General features: G+C 30.5%; 1 protein-coding gene across 1 annotated transcript in view; it reads left to right on the top strand.

Annotated features, from left to right (window-relative positions):
* tei (teiresias) overlaps positions 1-23007 on the top strand; it is a 129405-nt gene that overhangs the window by 20698 nt on the left and 85700 nt on the right. Inside the window, exon 3 of the mRNA XM_035078025.1 lies at positions 20369-20407. Coding sequence (XP_034933916.1) covers positions 20369-20407 — 39 coding nt within the window. The remainder of the gene's footprint in view (positions 1-20368; positions 20408-23007) is intronic.

Raw genomic sequence — 23007 nt, forward strand, 5'->3', positions numbered from 1 at the left:
CATATCATTTTATCTACGGCAATTTGCTAACATAATAAATATTGCTTTTTTTGAAATAAACTGAGGTATTGTAGAAATTATCCTCACTTATATAATTATGAATATTACTTTGTCTACGAATGTCTTTATTATTGTTTGAAATTTGTAACATGTAAGAAACCTAAACGTTGCTATTATCATTTAGCATTAATAATATCTTTTGTAGGAAAGTTCATTTTTCTTCAGATATTATTAAAGAAGAAGATAGGATTTTGAGTCATTTTTTGTTTTTACTCAATCATGTTTCACTTTGTTAAATTATCACTAATTATTATAATAATTGGTGATAATTTATACCTCTCGAAGTTTCTGTTAGTAAAATTGCGATTAAAGTAAAGTCCATCATGAGAAATTTTTTTTAGAATCTAGAAAAGAATGAAATCCAAATATAGCTTAATAAATAAGTATAATATTTCTAAAAATATTTAAGATATAAAAAATCTCATATTCAGAGGTTATTCTGAATTCCGTCAACTTCTTTGAACTTGTGGGAAACCGCAAATTGCGTTAGATAAACATGCATTTATATGCAAAGTTGAAGGTTGTATGAGGAGCAGAAGGGATAGAATAATGCACGAAGCGCAACAATGAGGTGTGTCTTGTTATACGAAGGATCGTAACGGTGATAACTACGTCCGGTGTAAACAACTTTGTTCCACTTGGCTCGTTTGCGGATTCGGACGTTCATGCTGACTTCTCTCACATTCCCTTTCTTTCTCACTCTCTTATATTCTCTTAGTTGTCAGTAGAAGTAGGAGCAAACATTTTCGCTTCACAAAATACATTTCAGCATGAATGAACCCCCAAAAAAACAATAATTATGCATGAAAATATAAATGGATGAATGGCTGATGCTAAACTTAACAGATAAAATGTGTAATTTATTTAATAAATAGGCAACTTGAATACTTTTATTCTCCATAAGTGATAATTTTAATTAATCAATAAATATTCATTTAGAAATAACTTTTTTATTAATTATTGAAGTTTGTTTACGTAATTAAAAAAAAACATTTGGATGATTTACTTGTAATAAAAAATATTAATTGATGTTATTTAATTTTTTTGCAATAAGTGATCTAAATATGATTCGACTAAGTTTGATTTAAAAGATAGAGATAAAAGATTGAAGCTGTTAATTATTTAAATATTTATAAAAAATAAAAAAACAAGATCATTTTCAAAGGAAAACAAGATGTTTTGTATTTGTGCAGCAACTTTTTATTCCTACTCTCATTGGCTTTGCGAATTTTTAATTATAAATACTTTAAAAACTTAACACAAAAAAATATTGTAAAATTTTTTATAGATAAAAAAAGTATTAATTTTTTGAATGAGTCAATAAAATATAGGCGCTTAACGTAATGCTTTTTTTCATCGGACAACTTCAATGGATTTGACTGATTGAAAGAAAGTTTCAATAATCGATGATTAAATAATAAAACATTTCATCATAATAAAAATAAACGAAAAAAACGTTTAAAAAATATTATTTTTCATTAATTAATTTTTCATTTAAACAATTATACATAAAATTGATTATCTAATGTATAAATATTACGGGTAATCATTTTATTTTCAATTCTTTGAATACTTTGCTTTGACAAATGTGTAAAAGGTAATTGAAGAGCATCACAGACATTTTCCAATAGATATGCAAAAGCTGATCATGATATTCCTTATCTGCTTGACTCGACGCTTGGCGCAAAGTCGTCTAACTAAAGAGGTAAAGGAAGAGTTTTACAAAAGACGACAGGCATTCTTATGCAATCTAAAAGTTTTAATGATGCCGTAGCACGGAGATAGTCAATATTCACTTCGTTCCGTTACTTCATTTTTCGCTCAGTCTTTTTTTTTCATTTTTTATCACTTTTTTTTTTAAAGCTTCATTTTCGTTCAATTTCAATTTTCACAACCGAGCTATTGTCTGTTTAATAATATCTACACGTGTTTTGTTTTATCCACATCTATTTTATTTTTTTAAAAAACCAGTAAACTTTAATAATAGAGATATAAACACATTTATTAATAAAATAGTGTTTGTTGTTGTTTTGTGATATTTGAATTATTCACATGACGAAGAATTATAAATATCATTGAAAAAAGAAACAAATCCAAATATTAGTGAGTCAGTTCAGCTAAATTTCAGTTCTGAAATATTTTTTTTATTTTTTCTTTTTCCACCAACTTTGAATCCTAGTGAGTTTTCTAGGTCAGCCGGTCGTTTTAGGTCCAAAAGAGAAAGAAAGAACGTGACTGTAAAGCGCTCGAGCGAGGAAATTTTTATCCCCAACTTGCTGCATTTTACCAGCAATGTGAGAAATAAAAACTCTGCTAGATCTTACTATGTATTGTGAAAAAGTACAAAGTAATAAAATTCTTACAATTAGTATCTAAAGTGGTACCATTTAATATTACTAAATAATTACAATAAATAGAAAAAATATTTTTTTTTGCATTCAAATAATATTTATTATTTAATTGACAATTATTTGTAGGGATTTGATAAAAAAAAATTCGTCAAACTTTGTTAATTAATTTTTTCTGAAAAGTATATCTTATTAAGCGTATGTACTATAAGTAAATATTTTTAGTAAAATTAATTTCTTGAAGCAAAGTGCAGTGCTCAGAATGATATCTTGCAAGTATTGTTATACTTGAAACAAGATGACGCAAACAGTGGTCTAAGGAAAAATGTATTTTGCTCACTTTTTTATGGATTTTTTTTTGTTTTTTTTTTCATTCTTCATTCTACCAACTGCATCTTTTCCATCACACTTTGTCTAATTATTTCTTAATTAAAACAATGGAACTTGCAGTTTCCATTTTTTCTTTCTATTTTGTTTTTTTTCCTTCTCATCTCATTTTCTTTATTCTCTTTTTCATTTATGTTACGCTCACATACATTTTATTTGCGTCTTTTATGAATATAAATAAATTATTTAATATTCTGTATTTCAAGAGATAGCGAGTGAGAGGAAGAGGGTAAAAGATGAGATGAAAGGAAGAGAGAAACTCACTGAAGGATTAACACATGTTTGAACAGTAGATATCTTGTCTTAGAATTTACGCATTGCATTCTGTTATCAAGGGAATCAAACCAATTCCAACTCACATAGGCTTAATCGATTGAACAGCAATTTTTTTTTGTGAATTTCGGAATAGTTTGAATTGCTATCATTATTCCACTCCTATCTAATCGTGATGTTTAAGCGTTTATCGATAAAATTAATGACCTTTTGATTGGTTTTTTTTTTTACAGTGATGTAATAATTAACTTTAATTCAGCAGCTTGGAAAGATTTTTTTATATTAAATTTTAAATGTATAATTACATTAAATATATTTAAGTAGATTTAAATAGGTGATATTAAATTGAAACTTTGATATTTAAAATTTTTAAAAATTCACTAAAAGCTCTTTATTTATAGAAATGAATTTTTTTTTATGATTTATTCACATGTTTTAAAAAGTCCTATGCTTCAGTTCTTATCAATTTTTCATTCTTCAAAGAGAAAATAGAGAAAAAAAAATTCTCTTTATTTGAAACTTAAGAAACTTATGAGATATATTTTTCTCATTTTTTTTTTTTTTGCATGAAAATTTATTGAAAAATTGAACTATTTTTTGTTACGATTTATTAGAATTTGATTCTCATACTGTAACTATTGAAAAATGCTAAAGGAAAGAAAGAATACATGAGAAGTTAGGAATGCGAATACGAGTAACTTTACTTCCTAGTAACATTCTTATGTCCGGAGAAGTGCGTGGGTGAAGGACTTCTGGAAGGAAGTAACTTCATTTTTTTATTTTTTTTTATTTTCTCCATCTTCTAACTGGAGAACTGGAACTTGAGCTATAATACTTATCTAAGAAGCTCACTACTTTCAAAGCTATTCTATCAGTTGAAGTATTTGAATCTGGTTTTCTTCCGTTTTTACTATGCTATATACTTTTATTTATATACACATAGCGTAATAAAGACTACTCTGTCTGTATCACATAAATAATTGCTACAAAAATGGTGCAGTAAAGATGCTCATTTTATTTGTGAATTATGTTGAGAAAATAATAATAAAACAAAAACATTTTTTTATTTTAAATTTTCTATGACAAAACGTAATAAAACAATGTAGACTTTAAAAATATTTTAGAAAGAATTTTGTTAATTTTTTTACAGGTATATGTAACAATAATGTAACAGCTTTATTCATTACATCAACTCTAGAATTCATAAAAAAAATTGCATCATAACATGGCATTGCATCATTAAAAATGTTTTTAATGAATATAAAAACGTTTATTCTACCAATATATTACAGAATTTAATATAAAAGCATTACTCATGCAGAAATTGTTAAAAAAAACATTGAAAATAATATTAATAATTTTAAAATTTAAAAATTCTTTATTGTTTGAAAGACTTGGAAGATTAATCTAGCATATTTACACAATCTTTCACTTGTAATAAAAGTTTCTCAAAGTATTAATCTACCAGGCTAGGTTACATCTCTGTTAGAATATTAATCCTTTGACCAAACTGATTTTTGGCAAAAGATATTCTTAGTGAAATAAATCATGACATTGTTTAATATGGGTCCACAAAGATATATACCGACGTAGATGTGGGATGTGAGTGGTAGCAAAGCTTGAGATGAGGTTTTCGATAATGATATTCAATAACAGCATCTAAACATGAGCCTTGTGACCACTAATGGTTAGTATCGTGATGTAGTAAAAGCTCTTGGAAGCGTAAGGTATGTTAGAGCGTTCAAGAACCAGCTTGAGAGGTAGTGCACGCAGAACCAAAGGATGTAACAGGCATGTTCTCATGCCAAACCACAACCTAACGACCTTAGGGGTTTAACATTGGAGAGCTGTTGCTTGGTCATGCCTGACCTAATGTGTAAGTACTTGGATGCACGGTTCTAATTCACCTGATACAGTGATAAATAGCTTCTAACAAAGCGGCCCCATTCGCTCGATAGTTTGTTTCTAAAATATGATGTCAATTCATAGAATCATTCATTGTTGCTTAAATTTAAATCCCATCACAAAATACGTTGCTTTTTAAGCATATTGGCTACCTTCCAAGCTAAAGTAATCTTCATTAGATGTATTCATACTCTCTACTTACCACTTTAACAAATGAACAATCAGAGAATCCTTGTTTGTTCCAGGTAAGATTTTCCAAGTTAATTCGTAAACAATTAAAACTTACTAATACCAGAATTAAATTCTTAATTCCTATCTAAAAGACCATAGCATAAAATAGTCATTTGTAGATGTAATTATCAACTAAAATTGGAAGGTAACCAAGAGAATTATTTGTCGCCTTTATTATTAAAACTCTATAATTTGTCAGCTCATATGAACTGTGCTTTTGATTGTTGATGGTTGGAGAGAGGAGGTTGAACTGTTTACTGCACGTTGGTGGCTCATTAGTATGGGCACGGGATACTCGAGATTTGTTGGCTGGCAGACAGGGTTGCATGGTTCTGGAGGGTTTTAATTCAAGTGTGAGAGTGTCGTGTACGAGAAAAGGGGTAGCCTGGCTGTTGGCATATCCATCTGCAGATGAGTAAAAGCAAGATAGCACTAGGCTCTACTTGGCATCTCACTCAGTTTAGGTAACACGAGAGCTTAGGATTGCATCCTAATTACCTCATTTGGACGAAAACTGTCCTGAGAAACCGGATAATACTGGGTGCGAGCGGATACCACTGCTTTCTAGTCTTTCCTGCAAGAATTCTTATTCAAAGGAAGTTGTGCTAAATGGCTGTAAGAGAGATGGATATAGACAGAAATAGATAGATGACAAAGAGTATAGTAGTAGTGGTGATAGTGGTGGTGTAGAACTGGGCAGTGAGCGAGAAGCCTTGCAGCAGTGGGGGCGGTAACGCAGAGAGAATAGCTTTCATAAATCTCTGTCGTAAAAAGGGAGAATTTATTTGGGGGTGGTCGTGCCATCCTGCAGTGGCTGATTCCGCTGGCACTGGGGCGCGTGAGACCATTGCCCTGTACAGAATCGCTTCCAGGTCCTAGAGACAGGAGATAGTCCAGCTTACCAACCCACCAACGTATAGTTTCCTAACACCGGATACCTCGTTAGTCGGACGATAAAGCATTTACTCGGTCGTCGGTGTCACTTCCGACAATCATTTCAACGTCTGGTGTGAATCTGTCGAGTCTCTTCGTATCATCTCTCTGTAGTCAACTAGGCTTTTATCTATTTTCTTGCCTTACTCAGCGATCAAAATCTTCTTTGACATTGTCATCAACCACGGTATAATCTTGCTAAGAATTTTACGACCTTTAACTTTAAGTATTATAAGACTATAATTTTTTTTTAAACTCATAAATCTAGTAATAAAAAATGTATTTTACTGATAGCTGCAGCTTGTGGCATATACGTTTGATATACTTTATATAATATCTCGTTTGAATACTACGGTTTTAGTGGAAAAAAAATGACCAAAAAAAAAATTACGTTAAGTTATCTAACGTTATTGCAAAATTATGGTGATTGATGAAGTTGAAAAAAAGAATGGAGAACTTTTTTTTTGCCATTTGAATAGTAATACTGGTTAACTAAACTGTCTGGATTATTTACCACTAAAAAGTTCTTTTATTTCACAGTAGTCGTTGACGCCTGGTTAATTTTCAAGAACAACAAAATGTCACGAGTGCAAGAGTGTTGGTGCGAAATTGCAGTCGTTGCCTTCACCTCCGTTCTCTGCAGCTCAAACTCTACTTTTCTTGGCTTGAGTTTTTCACCGGATACCACTGCGAACTCGCGAATTACCGGAGGGACCGGATCTTGTCGTCGTGACGGATCGTATTTGCTAACCAGGGACTCGGGGAGTTGCTACAGTTGCATCCTAACTCATGACATTCAAATGTAATAGGAGAACAGTGGTAGGCTAGAAAGAGTTGGAAACTTTTTGGATAAAATAAAAGGAAGAAAAAGAGGAAAGGTGTTAAAGAAAAAAAAAACTAGTCTGGTTTCACTTATTTGCTCGAGGCGTTTTATTCATCTCTGGTTTCTACACGTGCACTCAAGTCATCGTTAACGTCACCAACTTGAACTTGTAAGAACATCATGATGATTTATGTCTTTCTATTTATTCAGGTTTATTTAGTGAATTTTCTTGGGATATTCCTGGGACAGTTCAATAATTGGGATCGTTGGAGGTGACATTTTGATCATTCAAATAAAACACCTAGTTGAAGATAGTTCTAGCATGTCCAAGGATCAGTTGAAGGGTCAACAATTGACCAAATCACGTGTTCATTCGCTAGTAACTGCGAAGTTAGCGAAGGAGGCATTGCAAATAGATTGTAAGTTTCAGCGGTCATGACGGGTTCTAGATGATTGTACGGTTTCAACATCACACAAGTTGTGATGAGGGAAAACTTGGCCGAACACCAAATGGATTTGAAGAGGAGGCTGAATCTCCACTTATGCCAACTTACGTACACTAAACTTCAATGCATTTCTAGGGATTCACTCCTCTCGAAAATTGAATCAGTCGAATCTTGACTGATTCACTTAGCACTTTTATAATTGATTGATTAATCGTGTTTCCTTTTATTCTACTTGATTGATCAGTCGAGTAAATGCACATAGAATGTTCATGATTGAACATTATTAGCACATTAGAGAATCAGCTTTGAAAAATATGCTAGAATTTATTATTCTTTTAATTGACAATTTTTTTTTTTATATTTATTTATTTTATAAAATGATTTATTTAAATTTATTCAACTAATATTAGATTACATTATACTTGCAATATTTTTGTAAAAAAAAAAATTGCTGTAATTTCCATTTTCTCATTAACATTCCAATGAAATTAACCTAAATTTCCCTAGTTATTTTATTTTATAAAATTTTTTTCAAAAAATATAACTGCACTAGAATATTTTTTTTTCATTTTTTAAAAAAAAAAGAATCAAAGAATATTATAAAAAAAAATTTCATCATTCTTAATCTACTCTCCATTTTGAGTGTTAGTGAGAAAAATTTTTTCTTCAACTTTATGTATTTAAAGTACATAAAATAACATCTGTCAAATAATAACAAAACTTATGTTTAAAAATATTGAGAAAAGTTTAAAAAATCTACAGCTTTCAACGGACATGACTATTATTGTTTTAAAGAAGACTTTTAGATAAAAAAAAAAAAACTGCCAAAACAAAAAATCAACGTTAAAAAGATTTCTGAGCTAGTTATAACACCAGTGGTGAATGACCCAACTACTTTGTGTTACCTGACTGCAAACTTACGCTACTTTGCTGCGAAATCGTGCCCGTATTTTTAACATTTACCTTCTGGACTGGAGTTGCTTCGTTAAAGTTTATTTCTGTGCAACGTTCAGTCGTTACGCTTGGCTTTTTCTACTGTTCGCTTGGCAATTTTGCAGTTGCGCTTGCTTAACTCGCTTCTAACGCCAAGTGTTTGATCTTCGTTGTTTATATACGTTTTTTACTTTCTTTCACCCTTTTTATTTTATATTTTTTATCATTTTATCTTTTCTTTTACATTGTTAGACAAAGGATAGTATTATCAGTATTTTTACTATTTGAAAATGAATCTAAAATCGAAACAATGATGAAGGGTGAATGAAAAAGCATCAGAAAATTTTTTATTCATCTTTATTTATTTCATTATTCCATTATTTATCTACTATATGGTGCAAACTAGATCATAGAGTTGGCTATTTTGGAGTACATGAATCGTATTATCGATGGTAATATTACATCATTATTGTAATGCACCTAGAACATTATACCAAGCAGCAAACACCTTTGAAATGATTTATACATTTATGAATTTATATGATATATTATTTGAATACTTTAGAATAGGAAAAATGCTTTCCTGATGAAGTTTAATTGAAAAATTATCCAAAAATCAGAATAACAATTATATCAATCATTTAGAAATGAATATATTTTATTGAGATTTTTGTATCAGAAGAACTTTATCAATAAAATGATTGGTGTGAAGTAAAAAAATGTTAGAAAAAGTTTTCTCCAGACATAAAAGTTTGATTGATGCTATAAAGTATCCAATTACGAGATTTGCATCTCAAATAATAATAATAGTAATGATGGTAGTCATAACGATGATAATAAAGTTGAATATTTTGTAAATCTCTATAACAAGTAAAGCATACTTCTTTACTATTTTTCGTAGCAAATTGAACATTTATTTTTTTTTTTTTTACATATAGTAGATCGATATTACGCACGTTGTCAGGGGAATTGAGGCTGATGACGATGGAGATGAGAGCTCTAGGTAGGATCACCCTACTCACAAAAGAGAAGGAGTGTGAGAACTCTCATGAAAGCGAAATTGGATTTATCACGTGGTCCATTTATTCGTGGGAGCTCGTTAGTGTGGATTTACCATGGTGAGGTTGCGAAATTTCGGTGGATTGCAAATGAAAATGAGAGAAGTAAAGATAGATCTTTTATAAAAGAAAAAAGTCAGGTAATCATTACTTATTCATACTCTGAAGGAAGATTGTAATTATTGAGGACAATTAGATTCATCTTCTTGTGATATTAAATGTCATTCTATGTTCACTATTCTGGTTTACAAAATTTTTATATCCAATCTAGTTGGTGTAATAGAGGTGAAATTTCGATTTATTTAGTGATACTAGGGTAACATGTTGGACTGTAGAGAAATAAAAATTCATGTGGATGTGCAGGTTGTTAAATACTTGATAATCTTTCGTTATTAGCTCGTGTATAAAAATATTTGAAATGCAACAGCATGCAAATATTTAAATATACACCAAATTGATTAAACTGGAGTGTACTATCAATATTTAAATAGTTGTTTTATAAATAAAAAATTTATTCTGAAATACAATAATAAGTCATTAGAAAAACTATTCCTTTATTGAATTTACAATGTTTCCCTCTATTAAAAAGTTTGATTAACAAACCAATAAATTTATCGACAGGTTTTTAAATAATAGAAAAGACTTTATTATTTAATATTCTGAATTGACCAAATCGAAGTCTTATTAATTTCCAATTAATACTCTTGAATTAAAACAAGTTTTTATTAATTTAAAACTTTAGAAATTTACTTATTATCTTTTTATAATTGTTAGAAGAAATTGGTAGACTTTGATAGATGTGAATATACCTTATTTATGTGCATTCAAGCTAGGATAATTTGAATAATGTAATGAAAATTTATGTAGATATTAAAGCAATGTTAAACATTTATTTTAAGATTAAAGTAGGGAAGTTATTGTGTAGCCACTAATTTTCTAGATAGCCGTGAATTCTTTCGATGTCTACACCAAGACCCAAACAACCTGACCTTCGTTGAAAAACTTTTCCGCTCTTGTTCACTCTCGCCAGGACTGCAGCTTGCACGAGCAAGTGTTTCAAAGTTGAAACATTCTTCGTCTGCAGTTTAATGTCACCGACAAATTTGCTGAGTTCTTGGATCTACCATCACTCTGCCAACTCGCTCGAATAATTTGTACACATTATAACGCTTGGGTAACAGGTGTTTGTATATAAAATTGGAACCTTTGAGACTTTAATACCTTTCAACATTCAATGTTTAAATTAATTATTGCATTATTAGTGTTGACTTAATGCTAATAGTAAAATATTGTTTAGAAGCTTGATAAAATATTTAAATTATGATGAATCTAAATATAAGAAAATTTAATGTTCAAGTGCTGACGTTGTATGAAAAGTAGAAGGTTGATGGTAGAAGCTTGGATGATAGGACGACGTTAAAATGTGTAGATTTTCATTAAGCACCTAATGTCAAGCTGTCGGCCGTGGTGTAGGCTACTAAAAACAATGCAACATTTCCCCAGTTTAACTGGGGCAAACCAACCTTGCTTTGGTATGGTAATTCATTGTCAGGATTCTTCACAGTATCTATAACACTGAAACGCCATATACTGTTGTTGATAAAGTACTCACCAACATTTACTTCACTTGCTTGTAGTATACTCATTTTATTTTCTTTCATTTTATTTTTCATCAATAAGTGCTCGAGTCATTAGAAATTTCTCGATAAAATATTCCTCAGAAACCTCAACTATTGTTGGAGTTTCCTTTGTTCAGCTTTACAATAAAATATTTCAGTTTGACCTACATCAATTTTATTCTAGTATTACGTAATAAGTAATATAACTAGACTGTGAATAAAACGAGCAATTCAAACTTTGATATTTACCATTATAAAAAGTGTGGGTGCACTGTTATTTGAAAGTGGATGTGGTTTTTATTTATTTGATTTTCGAGTAATTTTATTATATGAGTCATCATTTGAAAATATACCAATTTATTTTTAATGATGAAATTTATATGTTATAGCTCAACAATTTATTTAACCATTTAACAACATAATAAACTTTTTTATTCAGCTCGTATTCAAAATCAATATTTTTTTATGTTGATAATTAATGATCATAGAGATGATAAAAAGCTTCAATTAGAGATATTTATTTGAATCTTTTTATTACATAGATTCTTGGTATAAAATAAATTTCATGAATGAAACAACATTCAGAGAATGTTCAAGTAATGCTTTCAGTTGATTTGATCAATGAAACTTGTAGTCAATGATATCTAGAATATTCCACAATGTTACTTTAAAATAATATGTAAATGATTTCTAAAAGAGTATCTATCAAATGAAAAGTTCTCCACTGAAGTTAGTTGAACTCAAGAGTAAAAAAGTCATATCAAGTGATGAAAAATAATTACAAATTCTCTAGAGAAAAATACAAACTTTGTTGAGATGAAAAATAATTTCTATTCATTGTGTGGATTAACGTATCTCTTCAAAGTTCAACAGAACTAGGAACAGTAGCTGTATGACTATCATACACGTCTTGAAAAATATATATATAAACAGTTAAAGTGGGCAGATGGTTTTATTTCTGTAGACTTGACATTAAGTTTGGTGTATCCTAAAGTTTCAGTGGTATACAGTTACCACAGTGACTACCATGTGAAGGGATTTCAGAGAGTTCAAGTGTTACACTACTCTTGACTTGACTAAGAGAATCCCTAGGAGATATCGAAGCAAAATTGACTGCCTTGCGGGATTACTTTACTCAACTCAAAGAGCTGCTTCTCGGTTTATACATCAATTGCTTTTACTTGACTCTCCCAAGTGTGTAGACGTATACATGTGCGTAGACATGGTGGTTCTAATCAACACAGTATTACCTACCGTTTTACATACCAATGTAATTTCCGTTAATTTAACTTGAATAGTTATTCTGGTAAATGTAATTGATAACTAGATGATAATCTAGTTTACGAGATAGCTAAACTTTTCGTCTTTCTTCTCCTTCTCGTTTAATATGATCCATCTAGCTATATCTGGAGATTCCTCACTACAGTGATGGTGTGTCTCCCCAGATATTCAACGTCTAGTCATTCCAATTGCACTCGTAAATGGCTTTGAAATAATAACGACCTTACGATAAGTGCAATGAGAGTTTGTAGAGTTGAATCGCTGTCAGAATAATGACATTTTGTCTACGGAATTAACATGTCCTTGGATCACATTGTTTGTTGGTATGATCATTTACTATTGTATGATGGTGGAAGATGTTGGAGTAACTTTGGAAATGGTGAACTTTGTGTATAGTATGAGAAATAAATCTCACAATTATTGTATTCTATTACAAGTGAGTGGTATTGAAGTAAAAGAAAGAAACAAAAATGAAGGGAATGAAGCTACCAAACCACCAAATTGTACAATTACCATTGCAAAGCTTTGTACTCTTTTGCTTCAATCGACTTCTATTCATTCGATGGGAATTTCATCCTAGAGAACAAAAGTTTTTCTCTTTAGTTTTGTGAATATGTTCATACCTTCCATCTAAAATCTCCAGCCAATTTTGTTTTTTGTGCTATTACTTAGTTATTTTTTCTCTTTCCATTGTTATTGTAATCGAAAATACCAAAGGAAAAGAGTTAAAAGGTAAAAGAGTTTTTTTAAATAAAATTTTTCAAGTTTCTAATAGATAAATATTTTTTTAAATCTTACATAGACAGATATGTATATAATAATATTTATTGCCAAGTCTTTTTTGGTTCAGGAATTACAATTTTTATCTCAAACGATAAAAATTCTATGAACGTTAACATCAACGTCATCTTGTAAGTAGCGGAATATTATTGACAGGATCGTTTTAGCACTATCGTAAAGTTCTATTAAAATACGATATTCCACATTATATCCAGCGAGTTCGACGGGTCATCAACGTACTTTTTTTTTTATCGTTTTCATCGCCTCTTTGCTATACATAAACCAACATCAACACAAAAAATTAATAAAATGTCACACAAATATAAAATCTATGAATCCCATTATTTTGTCGTAATAGCAAAATACCTCTGGTATACCATATTAGCTTAATCGATGTTCAAAGGAAGTAAGAATTTTGAGGCATCAACGATTAGTTAGAGGCAACGCTTTGAACATTTATTGAAGTGACTTCAAAAGCAATTAGAGTCGTTAAGTGGTGGAAAAAAATATCAACAGCTTTACAATGAGAAAATGAAGCTTTTGTGTGACTGCAGGAAGTATACTGGAGGCTTGATAATAGTCAGAAACAGTTTAATGTGAAACTTTTAAAGTTGAATTGGTGTTGCAATTATATGCTTCACGATGATATCTACCACCTTTGGTAATCTATGTATCGTTGCGACGCTTCCAGTCCATCTTCCATCATCATCTGCTTCTACACCTACATATCTATACCAGGTGATATCAAGTATACGAGCTGAAACCACTAGCGGAAGTCAATGGCAAACCAAAGGGTGAGTGAGTTTCCGGATTTGGGCTGCAGAGCAGTTGGATACTCTTGGATTTTCCTTCCTCAACTGTTTCGCAACACTAACGTATTAGAAGGTCGGTGCTGATGTATGGGGGCTTATAAACTTGGGATTCTTCGACTTTTGATGATGAAACTTAATTGCCAAGGTAGCTTAGGGTTGGAGTTAATATTATAAAGTTGAAAAGTTGGTGGTTCCTCCTTGTAGGACTTTCTGCTAGCTTATTGACGAACTCTGCATCCACCGTGGCCCCAGGGAAAGTTAACATAGTTGAGAGAATTAATATCTAAACTTGAGTTACCGGACAAAGGATCGTATTGACTGTCATGGCCTGAAGCGATTGATGTTTAACAACCAGACATGTCTGTAGTTGATCACTTCAATAAAACATTGACAGTTTGAAAATTTTGAAATTTTGGATCAAATTCGTGGTGACCGCTGTCGGTCAAATAGTATTCAAGTGAACGCCTCACTCACATATTCATTGTCAAAGAGACTTAAAAAAAAAAAGGATTTTAAAAAAATACAAAAAGCAGTTTAATTAAATTATTTCTCTCAGAGTACGTTGGATTACCGTTCTCGTCTCCCTTACTCGACAGATTCCCATTCGTTTTCTCCCAACTCTTGTGTTTCCCTCTTCTCTTTGCTACTGCCATTGGCGTTTTTTATTCTCATCTACAGGATCTTTGTGCCTTGGTATCCCTGTGTCCAAAAATCTTGGTTTTACAAAATCCCAAAAAGGAGAGAAAAAGATGAAAATAAATCCTTACAGAGAGATGAAGGATTTACGGATGAATTTATTAAATTTAAACGAAGCCAATTTAGAAAGAGTGTTATTTTCAATAAAAAAAAAAGTAGGACAATTAGAGATTAAACAATTTTTTCTGATGACTTCACAAAATTTATTTGAAAAATTCTTTTTAATACATATTAAATATAAATCTCATAAATAATATTAAATCCTTCGCAATATATTCATAGTTTTTTTTTTCTAGATGCTCGTTACTGTGAATAAAAAAATTCTAAAATCTCCATAGAATAATTAGTGAATTAATCTCTGATGGTATCATTTTTCAACAAATCAAGTACCAAACGAACAAGGGAGGATGAGTTAAGTAGCATCAGAATGACTCTTTTTGAAAGTAACATTCAACAAATATGAACACAAAAAGTCTATTCAAGTAGTGATCAAGAGTGTGGTGATGAAGCAGGAGATGGAATCTTGGAATACGACGCTGACATAGAGCCTGACGGCTTTTGACTAAAGACACTCCCCTCTCAGACCAGCGGGATTAAGGGATGAATACATGTATAGACATTAAACTGTCGGTACGAACCCGTTGGCTGATTAGCATTTGAAATTAAAGCGTTGCGGTTGGGGACGTGCCCTAACAGACACAAGGAGTGAGCGAGTTAGACCATGTGAGATTGAGAGAGTGTGTAAAGGGCGCAAAGGAGGGGTGAGAGTTGTTGGAGTGAGAGCAGGATCCAGCGACTAATTCAAAGTGGGCCTGCTGCTGTCTCTCATACCCCCTTTTGTTGTCCATCCGGTTCTGGACATCCTGCTACGTCGGGTTATCGTCCAATAGGTTAGACATTTGCATTAATCGTCCCACACCACCATCCTTATACCCTTCCAAGCTTCTATATCACTATCCTACCAGGTTTCCCCTACAATTTTCCTTGATATATTCCATGGAGCCGATACGTCGCTATATGCACAAGCCAATTACTATACAGAGAGGATATGCCTGCAGCGGAACATACTCTGCTTTTCTTTGACCTATGCTAACCATGTTATTTCCAACCAACTGTATACTAGTTTGATATTTTAATAAACCTCCTATATTTATATATCATTGATTAAACGAGAGCTTAATATACTTATCTGTACTGATAGCTTTTGACATTCCTATGTTGCTGAAGCCTCAAAAATATCTTTCATGTTGATAGTCCATTAAATTGTGTTGGCTAAATGTTGGATAGATGGTTGTACTTTGTATTCCCACATGTTGAACTCTTCATCATATTTCTCTAGACTATTTCTACCTGCTATGGCTCTTTTAATATATCTTTTGGAAGGGCTATTAATTATATTTAATTGATAACATTATCTATAAATTATGTTGTTGATATTTATTACAATTATTGACTTGAATAAGTATCTAGATTAGTTGATATATAAAGTTGTTCCAAGACTTTTAATTACTTTTTATAGCATGAGTCAGCAATAAATCAATAAATTTCCCTTGAAAATAATAATATTCCATGTTGAAATGAAGTAGAAAAAAATAGAAAATTTATTTATATGAAAAAATGAATTATTAGATAATATTTTATCTTTACTGTTGGAGAAAAAAAGGCTTTTTTGTTCTAATCTCTTCAATTTGATACCATGTAATTTATTCCAATAGACAGATGTCTGGACAGACCTTCGGTTCTCCAAGGACTACAATCAGTATCCAGTTGGTTCTTGTTACGGTTAATAATTTTAATAATCATCAATCATTATTTAAACAACTTTATCAATATTACACAAAAAATAAATAAATCAAATTAGCCAACAGATTTATTTATCAATAATTCCATTGTCAATTCTACATTGAATTGATTCCTTGATGAAACAAATCAATACAACAGGTGCAATTAGTTCTTAATCTAATAAAAAATAATTATGTCACTCTTCAAATCAATTCCTAAGTTCGATATTTACAGTTTGACATTTTAATAAAGCTCACATGTTTATCTGAATGTATTGCTGTGGAAGATAGTATGTCTGATTGCTTATATGTTGCCTGATGGCTCCAAAATATTTTTTACGTCCAGTTGTAAAGTGGATTTAGTCATTGATCAACGATGAGATATTTTTGTTAGTCAATAAATTTATAATTTCACAGATGCTAGCTTGTTCATCACAGTTAGACAATTATCAAAAGTAATATAGTTGGAATGATGAAGTGAGTGATATGTAACTTGGTGAAAATTTTTTGATCATTGCTATGCCCATATCTCGTGAGTTTTCAGTACAGATGGTATAGTGGAAAATAAACTATAAAGAGTAAAAAAAAAACAGCATTCATGGGGTTTTATTGATCATATAAAAAGTCATGTATTTCTTGCGTAACTGAATGCCCAGAACGAGCTTGATATTGAAACCAGCTTGTAGAATTTCTCTCGATTTCCATTTTCTACTCGTATCCCCAACGGGTTTCGTAACTTGGCTCCGTAAAGCTTTCAATACTTTTTTATTATTTTACAGGACAAAGGGGGACTTTATATAAAATTGTTGACGACTGCGAGTTTTTTTTCTTTTACGTAATGAAAAGCAGTGTTACGATGACGTGAAAAATATTCTTTTAAATTTTATAGAGTAACTATCTGTAGATTTGCTCTTCTTCTTTATTGATCGATGATAGAATTTTTATTTTATTATTTACAAAAAATTTTTTTACTATCAAAATAACATTTCTCTGCTTAAAACAATCAACAATACAATTTTTAGATCATAAAAAACACTTTAAAAGTCATTTTAAATAAGGTATTTAAAAAAAAAAAATGTCCTAAGTGTAAGAAAGTTATAATTAGAATTCAATTGTCTAGTAAAACTCTGTAATAAAGATAAAGATTATTTTCCCCATCTATTAGAAAAGTTAAATATCATTGATAAAAGACACGAATAGTATTCAAAATGTATTATTGAGTGTTGTTACAAAATTTGTCAAGACACAATAAACGATATAATGAATAAAGTTTCGAGAACTTGAAGTATTCTTTGGCATTTTTAACGACCTCGTGTGACAACTCTTTAAAGAGTTGAGTATGACGTAAGAGGAGAGGATAAGTGGAAAAGTGACTAAGAAAAAGGCTAGAAAAAAAGTGAGAAAGACAGATAAAAAAGAAAAGAGCATAAAAAGTATCGTGTGAGAAGTTTATTAAACTTTATACATTGCATTTTATTCAACGATGAAGAATAGAAAGCAAGAATCGAAAAGAAACTTCATCTTTAGGCTACAGTGAGAATAAAAAAGCCGAATACCAAAGCATAGTCAATATTATAGAATATCAAGTTACGAATAAAATTATTCGTTTAATGGGAGTCTCATGTTCTATTTGACGTAAAAAGGAATGCTAGAGCTGAAGAAAGCGACCGATAGGAGATCCAATTGATGAAGTAACGGATAGTGTTTCTAAGTTATTTCATTAACGTGGAAGCTGGTATGAATCAAGTGTTAGAGAGTGTGTTTTACTCATTAAAATAATTCAAGCTCTGGCATTGAAGAAAAAACAAAAAGAACAAAAACCCTTCGAAGTTACAACCCTTTAACTTTTAGATCTTCCAACATTGTGGAGAGTTCATTTATCAGTCACCTTCTATAAAAAACCTAGGGTTTCATTTAATCATGATGAATAATATGTACGAGACTGTTTTTTTTTTTCTCTAGACTTTGCAAACTATTACCCGAGCAAAAATGATGGGCCCAAAGAAGGCCCGATTCAAGCCCAAATTATTTTTCAGGCTCACAGGACGCCGAATTTTATTTGAAATTGTTTTTCAGGCCCACAAGAGGTCCAATTCGTTAATCGGGTCTGTATTGGATTTTTTTTTTCGTTTTCAGCTTTTTTCGGGCCTATTCAGTTTTCTTCGGGTAACAAAATCGTCAAAGTTAATAAATCTTATAGAATTTTTTTTTTTTTCGTTTTATTCTGTCATTAAAACGAACAACTTTTGGAAAAGGAACTCTAAAATATCTATTGATAACAAATATATATCTTAGTGAGTATATGTGTATGTATCGATCAATATTTGAAGGTAGCATCCGTTTTCTACAAACTCGTTCTACGGGTTTTCCCGTTTATTTCGCAATTGCCCTCCGAACTTTTCACGTTATGTCCAAAAAGTTCGGACATTTCCGTCGCAGCTTCAACGCCTGTTCGCGGCACATCCTTGTCTCGTTTCTAAAAGTTCGCGGCTATGGTTACTGAGAGTTAGTCGCTGGAAAACTTCCAAACCTGCAGTACTGTAATGATAATAATCTGCACGAAATTCCTCCAAGATTTGTGTAATTGGACAATTTTTTTTTTTCATTTATTGTATTGCCATGTATTTATTCAGTGGGAATATTTTTTATGATTATTTTTTATTTTGTATTATTTACTTATTCAATTTAATTTGTTAATAACTATTTTATGATGAATATAGAGAGCATGAAAACAAAGCCAATCAATTTATTACGAGCTCGGGTTAATTGTAATTAAATAATCATATTCAACATGCTTATATCGGGTTTCATTATTTTGAAAGGTTTGAGAAGTTTCGATTAGTCGTTCAAAGCTTTTAGAACTCAAACGTAAAATGACGATTGTGTAATTAACACTTTGAGTTTTTTATTTTGCTTCATTTCTAACATAAATGGTTTCATGGGAGTTCAATAAAACAAAATTTGAATAAAAAGATCGTTTGAATATTTTTTAAGTTCAAACGACTCGAAAAAATTGAATCGATCTAGTATGAGTTGTTAACTTTTATTTTGATAGGATCAAAAAAAATTCTCGATGATGAGTAACTAATATCAAATACAGTTTTATTTAAAAAAAAGACTTTTTATCCATTGGATTTGAATGACTCTTAATTTAAGAAGCATTGGTTAAATTATCTTTTCCAATAATCACAAAATTTTTGAACTATTGAAAAATATTTTTTGTACAATAACTAGCGATGTGTAATTGTTAATATACAATTTTTAACTGTTAAAGAATATTTTTAAACAGTTAAGAAATCTCGATTTTTAAACATGTACTGTTTTTAAATATCTAAGTGCGTTAGAAAATAACTACAATGTTAATCAAATGGGTGACGTCATTTTAAAACACTTTCAAGTGCATTGATATAAAATACAACGATTTGCAGTGTGACGATAATTTTATTACATATTGATTTTTATTATAAGAGGAAAGACAAAGTGCTTTACGATATTATAATAAATTTATAATTCACGAGATTCACGAAATGGCTGATACAGTAGTGCTTGAAGAGCGAATCTTGTTCTCTAAGAGTGATCCACGGGAGCAAAACCATCCGCGGAGGATTCGAAACTTAAAGATATGCCCTGGGCAAGTTGCGACTCTCAACCAATTCGCGAATATCTGTCGACGTGGAATTGAAGATAAGGATATACCTTCGGGGAATCCGAGGTTCCCACGTTTCAAGAGAAATTGGATCGTGTATGGCTCAATGCATTTCGTCTAATATTTCATCCAAATATTGAGAATCTGTTAAATATTTAAAACCATTTTTATTTATCTTTTTAACAGTTAGCTAACAAACAGTCTCTTTCTTGTTTTATTTACACTTTAAACTCTTCCTCACTAACTGAAAGCAACGAAAAAATCTGTTAATATTAAACATTAATCATTAATTATTTAAATCAGAGTAAATGGAATTGATTACATCATTATTAATTCATTCTCATTTTTCCTTTCAGGCTTACGTCAACGTGGATCATCAGATCTATCAAAAGGCGGTAAGATAAAATAATAAATATTAAAAATATTTTTTAGTCAGCATTATAAACTTATTAAATAATTTCATGGATTTTTCCATTAATGAAATTCTTTATTTTGATTCATTAGAATTTTAATTAACGAAGGTACAATGCTTCAAAAATTCATCAATATTACAGAGGATAAAAGAACAAAAGCAAGAGAGTTCATTAGTGATTTATTAAATGAAGGTATAAAATAGCCGATAACAAATTAGCAAAATGTCGGAAAAAATACTGTTACAAACAGTGAAGTAGGGAGTGATTATTTAAACTGATACAATTATCGATATAAGAAGCTTTTAAATTTATTTTGAAAAAAAATTATAATTATTAGATAATTAAGAAGTAATGAGTAGATGAATACAAGAGTATTGGCATGCTCTCGACCTTTTGCATTCAGTAGTGAGATGCAAAAACAACGTGTTCAACTATGAGCTTTATATAAAGCATGTATTCATTACTATTAGATGTTCTTTGGCTTGAAAAAATTGCTAGGATGTATTATACAACTAAAACAGAGTCAAAGCTAGCGTTGCTCAATATGTAGCACTAATTACCTCATTTCATCGAGGCATCAAAGGACTTTTAACATTACAGTATCGTATCATCTGACTTGAAAGAGAATAAGATTGTCTTTATTCCTTGTTTATTCAGTTTTTTTTCTTTCCTGCTTGAAATTTATTCTGTAATCTAGCTGAGTAAATATTGGATATCAAGTAGCATATTTTATTTTAAAAAATAGATTACCAATCAATTTAACTGATTAATACTGAATAAGTCAGTTAGTTGATATTTTTATTTAAACTCATTAGACTGCAGAAAAATTAAAATACTAGAATGTTATCTTTCGTTTTTTTTTTATTTTTTTAATTGCCTTTTTTTTTTAAATTAAATTTATAACGTGTGACATATATTCTAGTTGATGTTTTAATATTATTTCCAATGACTAGATTGCATAAAAATATACAATATTATGATTCAAAATATTTTTCTTCATCAAAATGCATTACATGATGAATCAAGTTATTTTTTCATTTCACAAAATGTATTCTTTTTTATTCTTCTATTATCAGGTGTACCTCTCGACCTTCCAATTTAAATAATATTACACCAGTCACAAAGAAACAATGTGAACTGAAATAAATTGACTAATTCTTTACAAAGATCTTATTTATCAATTGTTTATTTGAATAATACATTTTAATTTAAAAGACTATTGCTTTGAAATAATGAGAAGAATTTCAAATAAATGTAATAAAAAATTAAGTAAATAAAAAAAAGCAGGTGCAAATGTTACAAATAAGATTCGTCGGTGAAAAAAAAAAGATTAAGAAATTATGCATAATAGTTTCCGGTAACTTACACCTACGTTTTAAGTAAAGCTCACGTTATGAAATGGAAATGTAGAATCCCTTTAATACACTTATCTTTGTTTCAACAGCTATGCCGACCAGCTTTTAAAGTTTATTGAATACAATATACGCAAGCACTCAGTCGAGATATGCTAATGTTATTTAGACTTATAAATAATCTATTTTTTCACAACTTAAACTTATAATGATCCTAATGCTGCTAGATTAAGTCATTTCTAAATTGTCTATTTATATAAAGAATGTAGTGCAACAATAATAGGTACGTCACAAAAAGTAACTGGCAAAAGAGGATTTTAAAAATGCTTATAAAAAATAGAAGTTGATTTTTTACTATTACTGTCTCACTATAATACGTTATAGTTGGTAGATATATATATATATATATTTTTAAAACATCTATTCCACTCCTGTGCATTCCAATCCGGCTCTATTTATGCATACGTCCGGACCGTTTCACTGTTGGAATGAAGCTTCTCTGCGAGCACTTTACCACGCCCTCCTTGCCATTTGTATTTTCTCAAATTTATTATTCCCAACTTTTCAACGACTACTCTACAAGCTGAAATGTTTTATTTATATTTTTTATATGTTTATATTTATCATGTTTGTTTTTCTTTTTTTTTCTTTTTAAGAATATTTTTAATGTAGCTTTTTTTCGAAGCTTGCTTACGGCTTTAAGCTTGTAGTGTTATGGGTGATGGATCGCGGATAAGTCTGCGACTGACTAGTTGAGAGAATGGGAGTGAGAAAGAATATGAAAAAGGGGTTGGTGTAAAAACGAGTGAAATAAAATTCAACTAAGCGGACAACAACATAACTCTATCTCTTTCTCGTCATTCTTTTTTGGTATCTGGCGGTTACACAGTTTCAAAAACAATTATTTTACCACAGAATCGTTTTACCAAGCACCCATGGTGCTGCTCTGGGACCTCCATGCGGTGTTTTTCGCTTTAATCCTACACCTACATACATTGCGTCCCGGGAATTGATGCAGTTATTTTGTTAGAATGTTCTATATCTTGTGGCTTAATACAGATGCAACGTATTTTTTACCTATAATCATTTCCCATTGTATTTACTTTTTTTTTTTTCAACTATTTTCATATTTTTGTAATAGTAAATTGGCTGTCTAGATTCTATTTTCTCCATTTGTATATTTAGTTTGCGTTACATTGATATAGAAAAATGTTATCAAGTTGTAATTAA

This window comes from Chelonus insularis, unplaced genomic scaffold, assembly GCF_013357705.1.
Source record: "Chelonus insularis isolate UGA/USDA-ARS -01 unplaced genomic scaffold, ASM1335770v1 contig_150_pilon, whole genome shotgun sequence".
Classification (NCBI taxonomy): Eukaryota; Metazoa; Arthropoda; class Insecta; order Hymenoptera; family Braconidae; genus Chelonus; species Chelonus insularis.